At 44.1% G+C, this 22706-nt stretch overlaps 1 protein-coding gene and 1 long non-coding RNA gene across 3 annotated transcripts in view; one reads left to right on the plus strand and one right to left on the minus strand.

Annotated features, from left to right (window-relative positions):
• SLC4A7 (solute carrier family 4 member 7) overlaps positions 1–22706 on the plus strand; it is a 441084-nt gene that overhangs the window by 214886 nt on the left and 203492 nt on the right. For both annotated transcript variants that reach the window (XM_078663959.1, XM_078663958.1), the window contains one exon: positions 10211–10385. In XM_078663959.1, the coding sequence (XP_078520085.1) occupies positions 10211–10385 (175 nt within the window). The remainder of the gene's footprint in view (positions 1–10210; positions 10386–22706) is intronic.
• LOC144784879 (uncharacterized) overlaps positions 1–22706 on the minus strand; it is a 334923-nt gene that overhangs the window by 22752 nt on the left and 289465 nt on the right. The window lies entirely within an intron of this gene.

Here is a 22706-nt window from a genome sequence, read left to right on the forward strand (position 1 = left end):
TGTACCCTATACTGAGACTTCAGTATGTTCAGAATTCAAATGTCCGTTTTGCCCTTGGTATGCTTGCCACTTTCAAAGCTACAGTATTCTTCAAGTCTGTGTATCAATTTTGAAGCTTTCCATCATCTAGATCCAGTTTATTTAAGGCAGAAATCGATCCGATCTATATATCTATATCTATATCTATATATATATATATATATATATATATATATATCTATCTGGTTGTCTGCTGATGTTTTCGAATGCATCGGTTACTTGTGCCCAAGTTCTGTCTTTCCCCGGCCTGATTGGAGGTTTTTACCAGTGTTGGCCAGACAACATTGACACTGGCGCCCAGCTCAAATTAGGACTCGTGACCAGTTATTTCCTTTTAGAATATCTTAAGACTGTGCTTTTCAATGGATAATTGTAATTTTCTCCTTCGGCTGCCCTTCCTGAATCTGGGTAGCCTTTCACATAATTGCACGCTGTGCAAATTAACTCCTGCAGTTTGCATAGTTAACTAAACTGCCTTTAGGCACTGCCAAAGTGCCCATAGTGGTCCTGTAGATCTATGTAAATTACAAAAAAAAGTGTTCCAGGCATATGAGCTGCAGATTGTACACTTAGCATTAGATTGCCACCTGGTGTTGGGCTCGGATGATTGCAGGTTGTTGTTGTCTTGGAAGAAGTCTTTGTAGTCAAGAGAGAAGTGTCTCCTCCTCCCTTGGACAATACTGCGCATGGGCATCGGCTCGGGAAACGGCCACTACAACGAGGCCGTTTCAACGAAAACCATAACCACGCATGCATTACAACGCATGCGTGGTTACAACGACAGCTTTTACCACGCATACTTTTACGTGGAGAAGGAAAAGCGTGAAAATAGTATTCCGTTGTAACGCATGCGTGGTAAAGGCATGCGTTACAACGGAGTTCGTTGTAAAATCATACAACCCATCGGCTCCATCCTTTTTTTTTTTTTTTTTTTTTAAACTTTATTTTTGTTGCAGATTCATCTTAATCACAAACGCAAATATGCCGACAGTACCATTCATAATTACCAGAATCTTCAGTTCTACAGTTGAGTATCATACAGCCCATCAGCCCACATCCCGAAGGCCGGGCGGCAGTAGGTGGTAGCATGTCAGAACAGATGGAGAACACAGCAATGCATCTGTACGGCAGGATAATCTGATCTGCTTTTTGTGTTTCTTTCATTTAGGTTACCCCCCAACTCCCCAATAGACCCCCCCCCCGCCCCCCAAAACTGGCATCGAGTAGTAAAAACAATGTGTATACAGTTCATCGGCTCCATCCTTAGATTGTTTTTTTTCGCCACTGGGTTCGGATGAAAGTTTCTCCGCTTCGGCTAGAAAAACACTTTTTCAAGCACCTCAAAGCACAAAACTTCCTCCAACTGCAAAAAACTACCTTCGACATCGACTACAATAGTTTCGACGCCATCAGTTCCATACCGGTCATCGACGCGGGCTGTTGGGCCTATCTACGCTGTGCGGCCTACACCTCATGGACAGAACTCCGTTCAAAAGATGCCCGGTATGTCGAGCAAAGTTTCCACATAGCGATCACCACGAAGTTTGCAACTTCTGTCTATCGCCAGAACACGACGAATCGACCTGCACAGCTTGTGCATCCTTCTGATCAAAGAAAACCCTCCGGGATCGGAGGGCCCGTCGACACGAAATGAGGAGATCAGCTCCGGAACCGGAAGATATCTTCGATAAAGAGGTCGCGCTCGTTCCCGAAGAAGATTTACCTGATCTCCAGATCGTATCGGAGGCAGACGACTCGGATGACTCCATTCCATCGGGTCAGCGCGTGAGTACTACTGCCCCTGCACCACATACAGTTCCCAAACCGAAGGCAAAGGTCAGCACTCCGCCCGCTGGGCCCAGTCGAGACCGAACACCCACTTCGAAAGCCCCGCCTTCGAGCCCGGCTCCTAAGAAAACAACTCAGCCTTCTAGTGCCTCGGCACCGAGCAAGCCGCACATGCCGATTCCACCTCTTCCATCGGCACCGAAACCCAAAGCTAGCTCTGCACCGAAACCAAAGGATGGCTCTGCACCGAAACAGAAAGACCTCTCGGCACGAAGCCTAAAGAAGTATTGGCACCGAAACCGAAAGAAGTACTGGCTCCGAAGCCGTCCACTTCTAAACCTAAAAGTGTGTAGCCATCCGACGCCTCGAAGCCGACGACACCAGCTCCCACACCGAAAATACCTTCTTCAGTGCCGAAGCCCACAAGGCCTGATTCCGATGTGCCCGAGCCCTCGAACCTGCCTACCAAGCCGAAAACAACACCTTCGGCACTGAAAACTACGCCAAAGGACGTTTCAACACCTCCCAAGGCTAAAGACACAAAACAACATCGGCTGGAACCGAAAAAATCGGCGCCCAAGAAGGTTGTACATAAGGAGGAACTTTTCTTGCCAGATCCTGGACAAAAGATCTACATCGACCCAAAAACAGGCCATGTAGAAGCTACACCTCACAAAAAGAGACCAGCAAATGCACCGCCCACACCTGTGGTTCCTGCAAAGAAAAAGGACTGTGCAACATCCCCCTATACACTTTTCCTTTCCTATACCTCCTCCTCTTGTTCCTCTTCACATATCACTTCAGATCTCTCCTGCACATTCTCCACTTTTATCATCACATTCACCTCAACATGATGATGATGAATATAGTCTGGGTGGAGGGGATGATATAGATAGGCCTTTCCCATACCACGAGGATGACGTTAAATGGGACTTGCCAAACCCACAAAATGCGCCTGATATTCATGACCCGCAGTTATACCCTTCAAAACCTTTCCCTCCAGAGGATAACATTGGTTTTGGTCATTTATTAAACAGAGCTGCTGCTTACCACAAAGTCACTATGCATTCTGATGAGGCTGAGGAGGATTTTCTCTTAGATACCTTTGAACAGTCTCAACGGTCTGTTCAAATTCTTCCCATGATTAAAGGGGTTATCAAACATGCTCCAGAGGTATTTAAAGACCCTGTACGCACTAGAATGTTGAACCCCAAAATTGAGAAAAAATATAGACCTGCACCCACAGACCCAGTCTACATTAAAGGACGCCTACCATTAGATTCTTTAGTTGTGTCCAATGCTAGGAAAAGGGGAAATTCTTAAACTTTTGGCGAAGCACCCCCACCTGACAAAGAATCCAAAGTAATTGATGCGTCAGGTGAAAGAATAGCTGCACAAGCCACTAACATATGGCCTATAGCTAATACACAAGCCCTCCTCTCTCGTTACGATAGGGCTCATTATGATCAATTAGAAAAACTACTTGAGCACCTACCAGATCAGCATAAAGCTCTGGCAACTGACCTCATACAGGAATGCAAAGTCATTTCAAATGCCTCAATAAAATGTGCACTAGATGCTGTAGACACCGCATCTAGAGCTGTGAATACCAGTGTCATACTTAGGAGATATGCGTGGCTACGCATTTCCGGGTTTAAACTGGAAGTGCAAACTATCATTTTAAACCAACCATTTAATCAGAACCAATTATTTGGCCTAGAAGTGGACACAGCACTCAAAGATGAAGAAAGATACGGACACCGCCAAGTCTATGGGGCTTTACAGTCCACACCAGCTAGAGGTTCCTTTCGTCGCTCCTTCTACAGAGGAGGCTCCAAACTGGAGCAAACACTACAGCAGCTTTCAAATCTCACACACAAACATCCTCTAACAACGGATATTTTAGAGGAGGATATAGAGGCAATAATAACAAAGGAAGAGGTCGCGGTAACAGCAATCGATCCTCTTCCGCCACAAGACAGTGACTTCCCTCTGCTCCCCCAACAGAATTCCACTCCTGTAGGGGGCGGATTAACACAGTTCCTGCCTGTCTGGAACTCCATTACAACAGACAAGTGGGTGAGACAGATTATCCAACATGGCTACTGCCTAGAACTTGCAGCAACCCCTCCACACATACCTCCCAGGCAGCGTCCAATGTCCACAGACCACCTGACTGCTCCAACATGAAGTTCTGTCACTTTTACAAAAGGATGCCATTCAATTAGTTCCTTTAGAAGAACAGGGGTTTACTCTCTGTATTTTCTAATTCCCAAAAAGGACAGGACACTAAGACCAATTCCCGACCTCATGCCCCTCAATCAGTACATACAATCAGATCACTTTCATATGATCACTCTGCTACAAGTGCTCCCACTACTGCAATAAAGCGATTTCCTTTCAACACTAGACCTAAAAGACGCCTACTTTCACATTCCTATACACCCTGCTCACAGGAAGTACCTAAGGTTTATGATACAAGGACAACACTATCAGTTCAAAGTCCTTCCATTTGGGGTAACAGCACCACGCGTGTTTACAAAGTGCTTGGCAGTAGTAGCAGCACATCTCAGAAGGCAGCAAATACATGTCTTCCCTTATCTGGACAATTGGCTCATAAAAGCCAAGTCATTCAATCAATGTGTCCAACACTCACATCAAACAATTCAAACGCTGCACAACTTGGGGTTCACTATCAACTACACCAAGTCGCACCTGCAGCCTTCTCATGTACACCAGTATCTAGGGGCTACAATAGACACATCTACAGCTCTAGCGTATCCCAGTCCAGCAACGATACAGAGCATTCAAGCCTTAGTCAGTCTTCCAACAACAACAATCTCTGCAAGCCAGAGTGTTCATGAGACTAATAGGCATGATGGCATCTTGCATCTTCATAGTACCACACGCAAGATTGCAAATACGCGCGTTACAAGAGTGCCTAGCACAACCATGGAACCAGGCTCAAGGCCAACTAACAGACCTGGTGTTGGTAGACAGCCGCACGCAACGCTCTCTGCAGTGGTGGAACACCAAAAACTTGACAAAGGGGCGACCGTTCCTCGAACCTGTTCCACAGTTAGTGCTCACAACAGACTCATCTCACAGGATAGGGAGCCCATCTCTTACATCATACAACTCCAGGTCAATGGAACAATCAACAAAAACTGTTCCATATCAACCATCTAGAGCTGCTAGCCATATTCTTAGCACTCAAGACTTTTCAACTACAAGTACAAAACAAAGCTGTCTTAATCCGGACGGACAATATGACAGCCATGTACTATATACAAAAACGGGGGGGGACACACTCTCTGCAACTGTCCCAGCTTGCACAGAACATTTGGAGATCGGCCATTCCTCAAAATATACATCTGCTGGCAGAACACCTTTCAGGAGTTCACAATCCGATAGCAGATCTGTTAAGTCGACAGTCACAACAGATTCACGAATGGGAACTACATCCACAAGTTCTTCAGCCATTCTTCCAGAGGTGGGGTCACCCACACCTAGATCTGTTTGCCACCCACGAAAATGCAAAATGCCCAACCTTCGCTGCCAGGTTTCCACACCCATTGTCCAAGGGCAATGCGATATGGATGAACTGGTCAGGCAGATTTGAATATGCTTTTCCGCCTCTCCCACTGATTCCATTAGTAGTGCGCAAGCTCAGACAACAGTCTCTCAAACTGATCCTGGTAGCTCCCACATGGGCACGCCAACCGTGGTCCACCGCACTGCTGGATCTCTCTGGTTCCACATCAAAAGTTACAGCTGACACCCTCCCTGTTAACACAAAACCATGGAGAAATCAGACACCCAGACCCAAAACAACTGAATTTAGTGATCTGGCTCCTGAAGTCTTAGAGTTTGGTTATCTAAACCTACCTCCAGACTGTATGAATATCATTAAAGAGGCTAGGAAACCCACTACCAAAGCGTGTTATGCCGCTAAATGGAAAAGATTCGCAATATATTGCAGAAACAATCAAATTGATCCCCTGGATGCTTCCATCCAGAATATCATTTGTTACCTTTTACATCTACAAAGGTCTAATTTAGCATATTCTTCCATACGCCTGCACCTTGCAGCAATTGCAGCGTATTTACAAAACAGACAACATCTGTCTCTCTTCAGAGTGCCTGCAATCAAAGCATTCATGGAAGGATTAAAAAGAATAATCCCACCCAGGTTGCCACCTTCTCCTGTGTGGAACCTGAATATTGTCCCTACAAGACTCATGGGACCCCTTTTCGAGCCTCTACATAAATGTGAACTGCAATTCCTAACATGGAAAACAGCTTTCCTCGTTGCTATTACCTCTCTTAGAGTAAGTGAGATACAAGCTTTCACTATACAAGAACCACTTTTTTCAAATACATCCTCACAAAGTGATTCTTAGATCTAATCCAAAATTTCTTCCAAAGGTCATCACTCCTTTTCACTTAAATCAATCCGTAGAGTTACCTGTGTTTTTCCAAAACCCAGACTCTGTAGCGGAAAGGGCTTTACAAACTCTAGATGTTAAAAGAGCTCTTGTATACTATATGGATAGAACTAAATCTTTTAGAAAAACAAAAATGTTTGTATCTTTCTCTCCTCCACACAAAGGCAATACCTTCTCTAAAGGTGGATTGTAAAGTGTATACAAATATGCTATCTAAAGGCTAAACGTACATTAACAGTTCCTCCTAGAGCACACTCCACTCGCAAGCTAGGAGCCTCTATGGCTTTCTTAGGAAACATACCCCTAGAGGACATATGCAAGGCAGCAACATGGTCTACACCACACACCTTCACTAAACACTATTGTATTGATGTGCAAGCCAAGCAGCAAGCTGCAGTAGGCCAAGCTGTCCTTAAAACTCTCTTTCAAACCACTGCAACGGATACAAGCGATTAACGCTAGGGGAGACACTGCTGTACAATCAATGCTAAGTGTACAATCTGCAGCTCATATGCCTCGAACGGAAAATGCTACTTACCAGTATGCATCTGTTCTTGGCATGTAGAGCTGCAGAGTTGTACACGCCCTCCCGCCTCCCCGGGACTAGTATCCGTTCCAGTTTTCATCTTACTTAGATGCACACGCATGGACATCCTTTTTTCTTTACTTATACTAACTCCATCATTTCCCATCATGGTGAAAAACAATCTAAGGATGGAGCTGATGCCCTTGCGCAGTATTGTCCAAGGGAGGAGTCACCTATCTCGTGACTACAAAGACTTCTTCCAAGACAACAACAACCTGCAATCATCCGAGCCCAACACTAGGTGGCGATCTAATGCTAAGTGTACAACTCTGCAGCTCTACATGCCAAGAACAGATGCATACTGGTAAGTAGCATTTTCCATACCTTTCTGTATCTTTTTTTTTTTTCTTCTTTTTTTGTGTTTGGATAATGGCTGATGGCTATTGCAATGATACTGAGAAGGGGATCGATCCTGTTCGATACAATGCACTTTTTTAATTTTCGTAAGAGGATGAATTAATGCCTCTTGTACCCATCTATGTTAATGACATTGAAAAGAGAATGTGTGCTCACATCTCCATACGTGGGTATGTGTAAATACTGTGTTTTTAAAGAAAAAACGTGGAATCGCAAAAAAGTATGACCTTGGATAGACCTAATTCGGAGAGCTTCACAAACCTCATTGGCTAATCACACAGTACATCTCGCTTTATAGAGAGAATTCCTCAAAAGACTGACAATTGTCTATAAGCAAAATCCTAGAGAAGCTGGCTCTGGTGCCTATGGGATCCTCACTCATATTAAGCATGGAGGTGAAACTTGCTGTTTTATTGCAGTTCCAGGGCATACTTTTTTTAAACCACTGATAGCAGGATGTTTGTTTTTAGTAGTTTAACGACCACATTTAGAGTTTTTCAACATGGTACTTTGTCAGAAACATGGCAGATGTTCCGGACACTATATTACAGGTGCATTATAGTCACTAGCACTCTGAATACTGCGGACGAGACATCCACCACTTGTTGATAGTGCCCTCTCCTCCAAACTCCAGTTAAGGTCTCCAAATGCTTCATGGTGGTATTTTTCTGTTACACAACCTTTTGTTAAAGCATCGAAAGAGGGTGTAACCCTTAAAGTTTATCTGGGCTTTACGGTTACACCCTTAACAGTTCACTAGTGCTGCTGCTTTAATTTGTATATTTTTAACAATCCAAGCTATTTTAGAAGGGAAAGAATTGTAATGCATGCTTAATCTTTTATAGAAATAGTCAATTTGTTATAATGTATGCTGTTTAAACATGTTGTAGTAATTTTTCTTATGCCTGCTTTACATTCACATCGTGTCAAACTAACACCACTTAATGGGATACTGGACACTGTTTCTTAAAAAGCTGGTAAATCTTAGATATTGATGTGGAAAGAATATCCCTCTGAAGTCTTTTCTCATAAGCACCTAGCTTTCTTGATTTGTAGTGACACCTGATGGCCAAAACCTCTTGCTTTGTCACTTTTCCACCAAGGTTAGCCCCTCGCTCCTCCTTTTATGCCTTCTCTTCTCCATTTAGGCCCTGCTGGGCTTTGATCAGGAAACCTGTGCATACATGCATATATAGTAACATAATAGAGGAGCTGTAGCTCCTTTGCAGTTACTTGCTTAATAGGAAATACACATTTTGATTGGTTAATTTTAGCACCATTTGTCGAATCTGTATGGAAATGAAATTCATTTTAGTTTGATCATTGGGAGATTGCATGGGTGATTGATGGCACAACAGTTAAAGTATTTGTCCCAAAGCTGTCTATGAATCTGTACTTTAATCTTCTGATGAAAGATTTAGCAAAAGTACATCTCTGCGTATTTCCAACTTGCTGCAAATCTTCACAGTAGATTTTTTTGCAGATTTAAAAACAAAAACAATCCATGTGTAACTGGATGAATATGTTTACATTTCAAACTTTTTGGATGTCCCCAGACAGTAAGAGTAGACTGGCTATTGAGAGCCGAACACACTCTTAATCTGTCATGTTTGAAGTAGACCAAAAATAAAATGTAGATGCTTTGTTAAAAAAAATAAAAAAATAAAAATAGCCAGTGCAGGCTAAGATAGTGCAGGTTTAGCCTAGAGGGAATCAAAGTTAATTCCAGAGGGCTGTAAAGGCCTCCACAACGTCTGCCCTACCAACCAAAATCTGACTATATCAATTATGGTAAATATATATAAGCTAAGCTTACATTGAAGCACTAGGAACCTTTTAAATTGGGTGAGTTGTGTTCATCACCTTCAGAGTTACCACAACAATGAATGAACAACATTGCCTCGCAAAATCAAATATTGCTTGATGCAGCTGTATGTGCCAGGGGCATTTTTTTTAATGTTCCCACAGTAACCTCTGCACATGTCCAGTTTCATGTGATGGAAGGCTTTGAGGTGACTCTAGACTAGAGCATGTACTGCTGATGGAGATTAAATGAGCTAGCGTTTAGAGACGACTAGCTTAGCCACATGCATGAGCTGTTCTTTCTTTGGCTGTTCATGTGGGGAGCCCTGTCAGAACCCAGTTTTTTTGCACTGTTACTAAAGCATGAAGGGCTTTTCCTCTCCCTGGGACTTGTGCTCCACCTGCTCAAAATATGTGCATTTGAACAATAACTTGAATTCAGCCTGTTCACCACCAGACAGTAAAAATCCATGCTATGAATGCAAATTTCTAGATCTCAGTGCTATCAAATCGTTACCAGGGAGGTTTATTTAGAGCACAGAGGTACGAAATGTGTGTTTTACTTTCTCATTGCACTTTAGAAGGATTCTTAGGAGTCCAATTCTGGTAATTATGTGGCCGTGATATTCACGTAGCTCTGCTTTCTTACTCAATGCCCATCTCCGCATTACAGTTTGAAAGGAACATGGAAATCCCTTAACACTTCTTTTGGGTTGGTCATATGTCATTCAGTGTCCCATCTTGCTGAATGCTCCCCTAACAGAGGTGGTTTGCAGGATACACAAGTGTATGGGTGAGTGTTTGGAAGGATGCATATTGTTGAATGAATATTCGCACTGTAAAATTTAGCAGCTTTTTAAGAAGCCATTTCCGGTTCCACCACATCTTGGTCCTGTCCATTGGGCTTGCTTGCATTACACAACAGTGTTAACACTTTGCCTTTGTTTCTTTGAGGACTGACATTTTAAAATGTGATTTAAACAAAATTGCCAATGTCTTACTGTTAGCAAATTGCACTGAATGCTTTTACTTTAAGTTCCTATTTAATTTTAAAATGTTTTATGAGTGTTAATATAGTATCGTGATGTCTAGTGTATCATTCGTTGGAAGCTTTATGCAGGACTTATTTGTGTACAGAATTTGGGCTCCTACAGTGTACAGTTTGACGAGTCTCATCTCACCTATCTAGGCTTTTTGGTGGTTTGATCCTTGACATCAAAAGGAAAGCACCTTTTTTCTTGAGTGACTTCAAGGATGCATTAAGCCTGCAGTGCCTGGCCTCGATACTTTTCCTGTACTGTGCCTGTATGTCTCCTGTAATCACTTTTGGAGGGCTCCTGGGAGAAGCAACACAAGGCAGAATAGTGAGTACAAAGTAAAGACCGGTAGTGGCCAGGATTTTAGATCTTCACAGGCAAGTGCCTGATTTTTTTTTTTTATCTCATTCTTGTATTTCTAAAGAGTTTACCCCATAGAATTGGATTAACCCCCCCCTCCCTTCCCCTCCCCACCTAAAAGACATCGGCTGTGGAAAAGTCATGGTGGGAGACCAAGTGAACAGGAGAAGATGCACAGTCCAGGTAAACCAAACGGGTCTTTCCCATGTAAGCGGGAATTTGGGTGTTGACGATTGACAGCCCCTGGGGCCTGCCAATGCAAAGATTAATTGTTGATTGTAACTGTTTAGCGGCCATGAGTGGAGCAGGTCTTGGGGGACAGTTTTGAGTTTCATACAGGAATTATGAAATTCAGGTTGCAAACCACAATCAAAAAAGGCATATAGTAGTGCTGTCGATCAGGTGGTTATCTGGGCCTTAAATCAGAATGTAACTTTTACTAACTTGGCTGCAGAAAACAAATTTTAATGCTTCAACTGAAACACTGCCAACTGTGCTGTTACAGAACTCTTCGCAGTGCAGCTATAGTTAATTGTGCTTTGGCAGCTGTTTGTAAACCAAAGAGATAGCTCTCTTTTCAAAGGTTTATGACCTCTAAAAACCTAAAAAGGCCCTGATAAAAACGTCAGCGCTCCTGTCTCTGATGCTTTAGCTAGTGGGGCAGATGACCCGCTTAAAGGTATGTGCAAAGAGAAAGGCTAAAGATTGAATTGTTATAGCCTTGAATTGACTTTCAATTTTATCTGGCACCTTTCAATAGTTTTGCATACTGGCTGGCAGAAAAGAACATTCTGAGCTTCACACTACAATTTAACTTGATTGTGCCTGAATTTATTTGAAATGTTTATGTACATTTTATATATGAACAGTGTGTATTGCATGTTTTCTTCTGTTAAACCCGAAAATGTGATGTGTAACCTGTACGAGTCCGTGTTTCAATAGAGTTAGACTGGTATGTGACTTCACCCAAAAATGTGAAATCCAAAATCTGCATGCACTGCATAGTGTGGATCGTTCTGGGATTTTTAGGTTTTAATGTTTCTGCTTTTGGCTCTCAGTATCTGCCTTTTACTTCATCCCATTAGTAAATTTAAGAATCACCCACCAGTTGCTAAAGACTAATCTTTATGGGTAGAGGATTATTCACGTATTATTTTTCACATATTAATTTTCTGTCACGAACAGAAGCAGGCCCCCCAATAACTAATTTATACATACACGTGAAAAAATATAAAAGTATGGTCCATTGACCTAACGTTTCGAATAGATAATAATAATGTAGCTATTGATAATGAACTAAGACAAAAAAAATATTTGGCATGTTTAAATCTTAAGTAATTATAAAAATAATCAGTATCTTTATTTTCTACTGCCTTAGAGTGAAAGGCAGGCTGTTTAAAAAAAAAAGAGCTAAATCCTATTTAAAATCCCCATAAGACGGTGTAAAAACACTGCAACTGTTGGAGATTCAATTGTTAAGATCTCAGTTGAGGAAAAGAAGTTGCATTTATATTTATTTAATTTGTTTGATTTCTTATCTTTGCCATGATGCGCAGCATCAAGGAATATGACACTGACCTGCTTTACAGATGTGTTTACTGGATGTCGTTAATGTTTCATTTCAGTTTTAGTAAATAAAAATTTTTGATTTTTCTCATAGGTCTGTATATTGAATTGAGTTAATTGATGCATGTAACATTTACAGGTGTCTTTTCAGAAATGTTGGTCTTTGTTCCAATAAAGCGGTTTAACTTTAAAAAAAAAAGTGTCTGACAATGACTGCTGTAGGAGCAAAATAAGATGCTCCGGGTCAGTGGTAGAGGTTAAACCCAGAACAGCTACATTCTAATTCTAAAAACATTCTATGAACTTGAGATAAAGAAATGAAGTAAGACGTTGACATGGATAATCAGTTTATTAAAAAAATAAGATACGGTTGCTTTTGACCCTCATCCGCCTGAGCTTTCCTTGACTTGGGCTCCAAACTGTGACATGGCCTGGCTTATGTCTGTTGTATTCTGGAATAAAAGACTGAATTTCTGTAAGTGTCTACTTGCAAGAACCTCAATAGAATAAGAAAACAAGCTTTCAGTAAAACAAAAAAAGGAAAAACCTGTAAGGACAGTCTCAGATGGCTGGCAGTAATGGAAAAGACCACAGTTACATGTTTTTCACAATGTTGAAACTAAGAATTTCTGACTAGATTCTCCAGTGCACGATAATATACTTATTGGGTACCCACATCCATGCAGGCTAAAAAGTATTGAAATTAATGGGACCAAGACTGATTTGTGTGAAGGTTTTGGGGCCTTGTAACAGCATGGCCAATTGCAGCTTCACACCAGGCTCTTAGTGACACTAAGCTATACCACAGACTTCTAGTGCATTTAGTACCCGAGCAGCGAAATATTTGTAAGAGATGCATTATCTGTAGGAGAGCAAATATCATTGAAGTCTTAAGAGATGGCATTTATGGACTCCAGCCGGTCAACCATATTACTCCTTCATAGAAAGTAATTTCCAATTGTGGACCATTTAAAAAAAAAAAAAACAAAAAAAAAACTCATGATCCTCTTAGTGTTCATAGCCCTAAGGTTTTTGGGAGCCACTAGATATGGAAAGACAGTGCCATAAATCACATGTGCAGTTCTACATATCGTAGTAGGCATTATTTCCAATGTTGAGGGCGTTTATAAATAAATAGGATATAGTCACATGTTAGTTTTGGCAATAGCATATCTTTTGTATGTTAAGGTTGTACTGTCAAGTGTAAATGCCGCACAGATTCATATGTCCAGCTTATAGATTGTTTTTCAGATTTTGTGCAAACTGTTCAAGAGTAGGACAGATATTTGTGTTGAAGTAAAAGTAGTGTTTCCAGTGTTAAGTCTTACAAGAATATTTGCTTCCCACTACAGCAAAATGCTCTAAATGAAATTAGACAAAACGTAGCACGAGGGGTGGGTTGTTCTCTGAATAGGCCCTTTTGATAGCTTGTTCTAATTCAATTCAGCAGTTTCATATCATCTTTAAAAATTATCCGACAGTCATCAGTGTGTTAATTGTATATATATTTTCAGTAATCCCAAATTAAATTTACAGTTCCAAGTGTAAACATGAACATTTTTCAAATCTAATTGAATTAGGGAGCATCTTTTTATTCATCTTTCAGTGTCTGCATGTCCGGAATGGATCTGTGGATTTCAGTAATCTTATTGACTGCAGTGCCTGAAATATTTAGTTGTGAGCATGATTACATGAGGCAAGGGTTTGCTAGTTCTGTAGTAGGGGATCTCTGTGTATAGTCATAATCTAGTGAATAGTCCCGCCCATGTGCGTGGACCCCGGAGCAATCGAAATAGTCTTAAGTTGTCTTCTTCTGCAGTCCTGCATAGACACTTAAGAGAAAATCAAAGACAAATAATGCAGCCTAAAACTACAAGGCTACACTGGCCAGCACTTCATCTTGAAGTGAAAAAGATAGCCAAATAATATTACATTTTATAAACTTTGTAAAGTTTCACACCTAGAGAAACTCCCCTTCACAAAAATCCCTTGTCGTGATAGAGAGGAAGGGTTGCCATTATTTGTCTGGGAAAGGGATACCGTGCCTTTAAGGAACTCTCCAGAGACCCTCCGTATCCCAGGATGCACAGCCAACGGCCTTTCAGTTCTTTTTTACGGCTCTGCTAGCAGGACCCTGGAGCATTGAGCTCTACCTTTTTGGCTATCTCTTCAATTTTTGGAACTTTTCCAGTGTTTTGAGTTTCACTCGACGTCTGGGGTCATCCTCTTCCAGTTGCTGTGTTTTGACCAGTTTTGCCACCTCTATATTGTCGAAATGCCAGCTTTATTCGACAAGTGCCCTGAGTGTGGTAGGAAGAAGGCTAATCTGGCCCTCACAGAGTGTGTATACTCTGTCTCCCTTCTAGCCATGTTTCTGACTCCTGTGATATTTGTCACTCTTTCTCCAGGAGGACCCTGCGTGACAGGGAAAAGATTCGTCTCCAAGGCCTGGAGCAGAGGAGACATCAAGAAGCAGGTGGGACTTCTGGGCATGGAGGGACTCTATCTTCATCCTCTGCCTGTGTATCGGCCTCTGGGGGGGCTCCCCAGTCAAGTAAAGGCCCAGAAAAGGCACCGATCCCGGTCGACGTCGATGGCTTCGGCGTCGAGAGGAATTGCTACCATCTGCTCCACGTCGACCCAGGCCTCTGGGTGGAAGCGACGTCGCCTTTCGGCGTCGAGGGGTAGGACGTCCAGGAGTTCACCGGTGTCGACACACCATTGACGTCGTGATGAATCCCGAAGAGGCAGGCGCTCGCCGTTGAGGCGACACCGCCGTTCGCCGCCGACGCGAAGATCGACGTCTAGGAGGGAAAGATCGCCGTCGAGGCGAAGACACTCTACGTCGGGGAGTTCATCGACGTTGGGGAGGTAGACGTCGAGAAGAGATGTCAAAGAGATTGACGCAGAGGAGAGAAGTCGAGGGGAGTAAAGTTGATGTCTAAAAGGAAGTCGAGGGCTAGAACGGTGTCTAGTGCCTCTGTGGTGAGTGTCTCATCGTCATCAGCGAGTTACCGATCGCGCCGGCGCTCGTGTTGAGAGGTCGGCCTCCAGAGTGTCCTCCCCGAGACCTGCTCGCAAGAAGAGAAGAGTCCTTAGGTCATCGGACTCTGATTACTCCCGGACCTACTCGCCCTCAAGGCCCAGGACTCCTACTCCTCCTCCTCTTCCATAGCTTCCTCCGCCTCCTCCTCTGCCACCACTGCCTCGGCCTCCACAGCCGTGCCCTGTGGTTCTGGCACTGCCTGTTCCGCTTCCGCAGCCCCTGGGGCCGGTGGTCCCTGCAAGGCCCAGAAAGCCAAGGTCAAGATCCAGAGGGAGGCATCGCTCTCGGTCCAGGTATACGGACTCATCCAGTGACTGGAGATATTCTCCCACTTTGTTGGACTCTCCTCCAACGAGTGTCCCCAGTGGATGACATTGTGACTTTCCAAGATGTGCTGCTGAGGGGGGCAGCGAAGTTGGGGATCACATTGACTGTGCCCACCCCTACCACTTCCGTAATCTTTCAAACGTTGCAATACAGGCACCTCTCTTGCCCCTTGCTACCTTTGGTGCCAGGACTGGAAGAACCGGCCATGGAGCTGTTTCTGATGCCGGCCTTGATGAAGTCGGCGCCATCAAGACTTCAAAAGAAGTACAGGCCCCCCGGATTCTGATTCAGCATTTTTGAGAGCAGATCCTGGACCGGATTCTGTCATTGTGACAGCGGCCAAGAAACAGCACTCTACTGCCCCGTCTACGGTCCCTCCGGAAAAAGAGAGCAGACACATGGATTCGGCAGGAAGGAAAGTCTGTAGTACGGCTGCCACTTCGATGAAGGCAGCTAGTGCATCAGTGCTTTTGGGCAGATATGATTGCTCGTTGTGGGAGTCCCTGCAACAATTCATTGAGCTCCTCCCGGGAGACAGGGGGGAAGACTTCCAGGAGATTCTGAATGAGGGCATGATGTTCTCCAATCAGGTCATCAGTTCTGCGGCGGATGCCTCTCTCCTGGCCGCGCATGGGTACTGCCATGGCATTAACCTGAGGCGACATTCCTGGTTGTGCCTTACCTCTCAAGCCTGAGGGACAAGCCTAGCTTTATACACCTTCAAAAAGAACTGAAAGTGAACTGAAAGTGAAAGGCCTTTGGCTGTGCATCCTGGGATACCAAGGGTCTCTGGAGAGTCCCTTTTCCAGACATATAATGGTAGCCTATGGGGCTTGTCTGTCCAACCCTTCCTTTCTATCATGACAAGGGATTTTTGTGAAGGAGTTTCTCTAGGTGTGAAACTTCACAAAGTGTATAACATATTAGTTGGCTATCTTTTTCACTTCAAGATGAAGCAATGGCCAGTGTAGCCTTGTAGTTTTAGGCTGCATTATTTGTCTTTGATTTTCTCTTAAGTGTCTATGCAGGACTGCAGAAGAAGACCACTTAAGAGACCCTTTCAATTGCTCCCGGGTCCACGCACATGGGCGGGACTATTCACTAGATTATGACTATAACAGAGATGCCTCTACTACAGAACTGGAGTTACAGGTAATAAACTACTCCTTCCATGTTACAGAACAAATATTTAGAGGAGAAGCATCCTCTTACCTTAAGGAGGAATGGGAAAGTGGAGTGTTAATAGAGGGACTAATACTGCCCTCAAAAGCAAATGTAATCCTTTTTCTGCCAAGATTGATCCACATACATGATCAGCGCATATTGTGACAACTTCGAGGTGCATGAGTTTAACCGTGTGTGGGAGGGTGCACACATCTAATAGAAATGATAGTAGAAGGTAGATGACAGATTCCCCTTAGAGTGAGATTTGAACATAGTGAGTGCGGAAAGGGTGGAACCTGGACCCATCTCCACTCCACCACAAAGAAGATTTTTGGGGGACATAGGATCTGTGGCTCAGAGGTTCAGGGTTAACCAAAGGTGTATGTAGCCTCCACCGTTAGTACACCCAATTCATCACCCCCTCACCCTCAAATTTAAATCTGTGGAATTAAGTGTTGCCTGCTGCCTTGTCCTGGGTTGACCAGAAACCTGAAATCCACAAAAAAGAATGGTTGCCATGGAGCTATGGCCAACTGAAAAGCAAATGCGCATTACTTGTTAATCAATTCTCCCAAGGGTATAAGGATCTAACCTGATTAGACATTGGCCTGAGGCAGCTGCCACCAGGACTGCATCCTGTAGTTGCACCAGTATTTACCCTTTTTACCTAAAGCTCTATGTAGGGAAGAAAGAAAACCGGGTGATTTCAGGGGGTAATGGCTTGATCAATTGAGCTGCTGAGATCAGTTGCTGATCCCTGTGAGCTCGGCTGCCCTAAATGCTCAACACTGCCTTGCACTGCCAGAGCCTGAGCTCCAGTTGAATGTACTGCTGTGAGGTACTTGGTTCTGTAAACTGAGACAGAGATTGGAGGCAGTGCTCTACTGCCCAGCCTGACTCCACTAGCCAAGCTAATAATGGAACATTAAGTGTGAGGTAAACATGTGACTCTGTAAGAAGCACCCCTATGGTGGACAACTGTAAGCCCCCACAACTAACGAACCAAGCGGCAGTTGTGAGCGTGCAGCCTAATACAGTAGTATGAAACTGCAGAGAAGATGAGAGTACAATCATGATCCCTATCAATGACCGTGTAGCTCCAGCAAAGCTGCTGTCTGTGTCTGCAACTAACCAAGCTGCCCTTTAGCAGCAAGAGCTTCTGAAGAGCTTGCATGTCCTAAATGCTGCCTTGACAATCAAAGGCCCTTGTATGCACTGCTCATTAAGTGAGCACCATCATGCAGAGCACCACAACTTTGCGGCACTCATTATAAAGGCCATGAACTCTTGTAAGAAACTACTATATAGCAAGACACACAACTTGCCCTTTCCTGAGCAGGCACCTACTACAGCTGTGATTATAACCCTCGTTTCCTGCATAATCCTTTAACCTCCCTGCGAACTACGGAATGCTTCGTAAGATAATGCCTAACAACTTCTTAAAATTAATGAGCATATATGCTTAATATTTATAAGGGTTATTATTTTAAAACCGTAATAGTGCTTTAACACTATATTTATGTGTAATGCATATACTGCCTGAACTAGTTGTGCTCTAAATGCCACCCGCCAATTTTAAACCTTCACTATTTATCCTCACTACACCTTGAAAATCAAAGTCGAAAAAGTAGATCCTTGCCATTGCAGTGAGCTTGCCGTAGTAGTTTGTCTGATGAATTATTGCCTCTGCCCCTGAAATAGCAAAGGATTGCGTACCTGCCTTTGAATTTTGAAGGCTCCTAAGGACTGACCCAACTGTAATCTTGTTTCAAAATCCTGCTTTCTCAAGGTTAAGGAATTTGCACAAAATGTGGCATACAATTTGGAAGTACAGTTTAGTGTTGGGCTGTCAGAATTCCTACAGACCAATCAAATGGAATGCGAAGTAAAGCGGGTATGGGCTCCGAAAGTTTTGATTTGCTAAGAACTGCCACATATCATGAACTTTTCCCAAACTGTGCCAGAATGTATCCTTACCTTAGACAGTGTTAAAGGGAGTATACCCCAATGACCTTGAGATTTCAGTGCCACCATGTAATGCTCTCAGCATCTAAAACTGGGTCTGTTTCAGATCTTATAGCCTCTTACTTTTAATTAAGGGTTAGACCACAAAATTAAGCTCGACAAACTTCAAACCGCTTTGAAAACTTGCTAACTTCGACACGGGCCGCTGGGCCTACCCGCACCGGTAACGACAGATGTAAATGGAACGGACTCCCAAAATTTCCCCAGTGTGGTGCTAAGTTCCCGCGATCTGACCCCCATTCTGTTTGTAATCTGTGCCTCTCTCCAGAACATCGAGAGGACAACTGTGAGGCTAGTCTATTCTTAAAGTCCAAGAAGACCATTGGGATCGTCTGGCTCGACGCCACGAGATGTCCTGAGGCACAGGCTCCATTCTGGACATCTTCCATCCAGGTCTCAGACGACTCAGACACTGAAGATGACGTCATCCCAGCTCAACGGGCCGTGAGTACCGAAACCCTTGCCCCACCCAATCCCAAGCCAAAGGCTCCGGTGACACCTTCGCCTCCGGGCTCAGGTCCACACCGAACAAAGACTTCGAGCGCCCCGCCTCCGGCTCCGAAGGACAAAGAAAAGCCTTCCGGCTCCGACTAGCCAGCCACCCGGCCCTGAAAAACCATCTTTGGCACCGAAAACTAAGTCTCCAGAGATGCCGCACTCCCCTCCATGGGCACCGGAAAAACATTTGGCACCGAAAGCGCCAAAAGACCCCTCCGCACCAAAGCAGCCGGATAAGACTTCTGCACCGAAGACCTCGGAGCCGAAAACATCTAAGGAGAAGCCTTCCATAACTAAGCCTCCCAAACAGAAACCTCCGGAACCGAAACAACCTGCACCAAAGGTCTCGGAGCCAGTAAAAGCTTCTATACCAGACACTGTCGCTAAACGGCCAAGACCAGTTTCGAAAGAGAAATCTTCCACACCAAAGAAAACTATCGATTCCAAAGACCTTTTTCTCCCAGATTCGAAGCAAACCACCATCTTAATTCATCCAAAGACTGGTCATATAGCTACTACGCTACCTGTAAAGAGGAAGCCAGAACATTTACCACATGCACCGGTTCCTCTAAAGAAAATACCCACGGCCACTAATACTTCACCACCACCTTCACCCCCTCCACCAATTAACCCTAATATACTGATTTCACCAGCACATTCTCCAAAATCAGAGGATAGTGACGATGCACATGGGGATGGGCAAGAAGATGAAATATAATACCATTAGCCACTGAGGATCCTGATGAGCCACCACAGGATCCAGACCCGTGGCTTGACTGTAATATGGATTGTGATTTACATAATCCGGATTTCTACCCCTCAAAACCATCTCCGCCAGATGACCATGTGGGTTTTGCCCAACTAATAAATAGGGCCGCAACATACCATGAAGTCAAACTACACTCAGACCCTGTGGAAGGCTATTTTTTTCTAGAAACCTTTGACCAGCCACAAAAATCATCTCATGTCTTGCCAATACTAAAAGGTCTTCTTAGACACGCTCCTGAAGTGTTCAAAGACCCGGTTAGAGCTAGGGTTCTTAACCCCAGAATAGATAAGAAATGCAAGGCGGCTCCCACTGACCCCATATACATCAAGGGTAAACTTCCTTTAGATTAACTGGTCATAGCCAATGCACGCAAAAGAGCAAATTCTGACCATCTAAATTATTAGACGCATCAGGAAACCGTATGGCGTCTCAAGCTGCAAACTATTGGAAAATAGCCATCAAGCAAGCTCTCCTGGCTGAGGTATGACGGGGCTCACTATGATGAGCTAGAAAAGCTCATTAAACACCTACCTCAACAATATAAAGCCAATGCCCTTCTACAGGGAGGCAAACTGATCACTAACGCATCCATCAAATGCGAGCTTGACGCAGCAGGCACCGTGTCCCGCGCAGTAAATACAAGTATTTTACTACGCAGACATGCCTGGCTCAGGATATCTGGCTTTAAACAAGAAGTACAAAACGGTATCCTTAATCAGCCTTTTGACCATGAGCACCTCTTTGGCCCTGCAGTGGACACATCTTTGGAAAAGATAAAGGATGAGAGTCTCTTTTCAACGTTTGTTCTATAGAGCAGTCTCAAAAACAAATACACCGGAACATCCGTCCTCATCCTACAAAAGTCCCAACCAGGGCTCCTTTTCCAGAGGGTACTCTAGAGGAGGTTACAGGGGGAACAACCAGGGCAGAGGCAGGGGTAATCGCACCAGCAGCCCCCCTAATACCAAACGGTGACTTCCCCGATCATCCTTCTCCTTTCGAAGGGACGTCTCACAGTTCCTGCCTGTCTGGAATTCCACCACAACAGACCAGTGGGTAAGACCAATTATCCAGTATGGTTATTGCCTGGAACTCGCATCTACCCCTCCCAACATTCCTCCCAAACCGCATTCAGTGTAAGCAGAACACCTGACTCTTCTCAAGAGGTTCTTGTACTATTACCAAAAACATGCAATAGAGCCAGTTCCCTTGGCTCATCAAGGCACAGGGGTCTATTCCCTCTACTTTCTAATTTAAAAAAATTACGGCTCTCTCAGGCCAATACTGAACCTCAGACCTCTCAACTTCGACATCCAATCAGACCACTTCCACATGGTCACTTTACAACAAGTGCTTCCACTTCTTCAGCAGGAGTCTTTCTCTCCACTCTAGATCTAAAGTACGCCTACTTCCACGTTCCCATTTACAGGAGATATCTCGGGTTTCTGGAAGATAGTCAGCAATACCAATTCAAAGTTCTAACATTTGGGGTCATCACAGCACCCAGAGTTTTCACCAAGTGCCTTGCAGCCCATTTGAGGGGACAGCACATTCATGTCTTCCCTTATCTGCATGACTGGCTCAAAAAGGCAAAATCCCACAACAGCTGTGTGCAACACATACTCTGCACAATACAACTGCTTCACAGTCTGGGATTTACACTAAATCAGGGCAAATCCCACCTCCAACTGTCCAGAATACAACAATACCTAGGAGCTACAGTAAATACTTCCACAGCCCATATCCCAACTCAGTCAGGATAAGTGCTATACAAGTGCGAATTCAAAGATTTCAGCCACAACACTCACTACCAGCGCAAGTGTTCATGCAATTAATAGGGATGATGGCCTCTTGCATTTTTCTCGTTCCTCATGCAACACTACAAATGTGTCCATTACAAGAGTGTTTGGCATGTCAGCTCAAGGTCAGCTAACAGATCAGGTGTTGGTGGATGGCCGCACCAATCTCTCTCGACAATGGTGGAACCCACAGAACCTTTCAAAAGGGTGGTCGTTCCTCAAGCCAATCCCACAGAGTGCTAACAGACGCATCGCTCACCGGCTGGGGAGCTCCTCTTCAAACCTTTACCATTCAAGGTATCTGGATGCCCCCAACAAAAACAATTTCTCAAACTACCTGGAATTGTTAGCAATCTTCCTAGCGTTGAAATCCTTTCAACTACACCTTCTAGGCAAAGCTGTCCTGATCCGTACATACAACATGACCGCAATGTATTACATACAGAAGCAAGGGGGACACACTCCCTACAGCTCTCACACCTATCTCAAAGCATATGGAGAAGGGCCATTCTGCAAAAGATATACCTCCTGGCAGAACATCTCCCAGGGGTACACAATCAGATTGCAGATCTGCTCAGTCGTCAGGCACAGCAGATCCACGAATGGGAACTTCATCCTCAAGTTCTTCTTCCATTCTTTCGCCTGTGGGGACACCCAGAAATAGATCTGTTTGCCACACACCAAAATGCCCAAATTTCGCATCCAAAGGCAATGCGCTATGGATGAATTGGTCAGGCATATTTGCTTACGCTTTTCCGCCTCTCCCACTCATTCCATTAGTGGTTCGGCAACTCAAAAAAACATTCCCTCACAATGATCCTAGTTGCTCCATCCTGGGCAAGGGTACCATGGTTCAGCAGTACCACATCAAAAGCTACACCTCTCTCCCAAACGTCTTAGTCAGATCCATGGAGAGATAAGACACCCAAATCCCAATCAACTCAACCTTGCGATCTGGCTCCTGAAATCTTAGAGTTTGGCTACCTCAACCTCCCACCAGACTGTATGAATGTTATAAAAGATGCTGTACGCCCTACAACAAGGGCTTGCTATGCGGCAAAATGGATGCGATTCTTCATTTATTGCTCGCACAA

This window comes from Lissotriton helveticus, chromosome 10 (genome assembly GCF_964261635.1).
Source record: "Lissotriton helveticus chromosome 10, aLisHel1.1, whole genome shotgun sequence".
Lineage (NCBI taxonomy): Eukaryota > Metazoa > Chordata > Amphibia > Caudata > Salamandridae > Lissotriton > Lissotriton helveticus.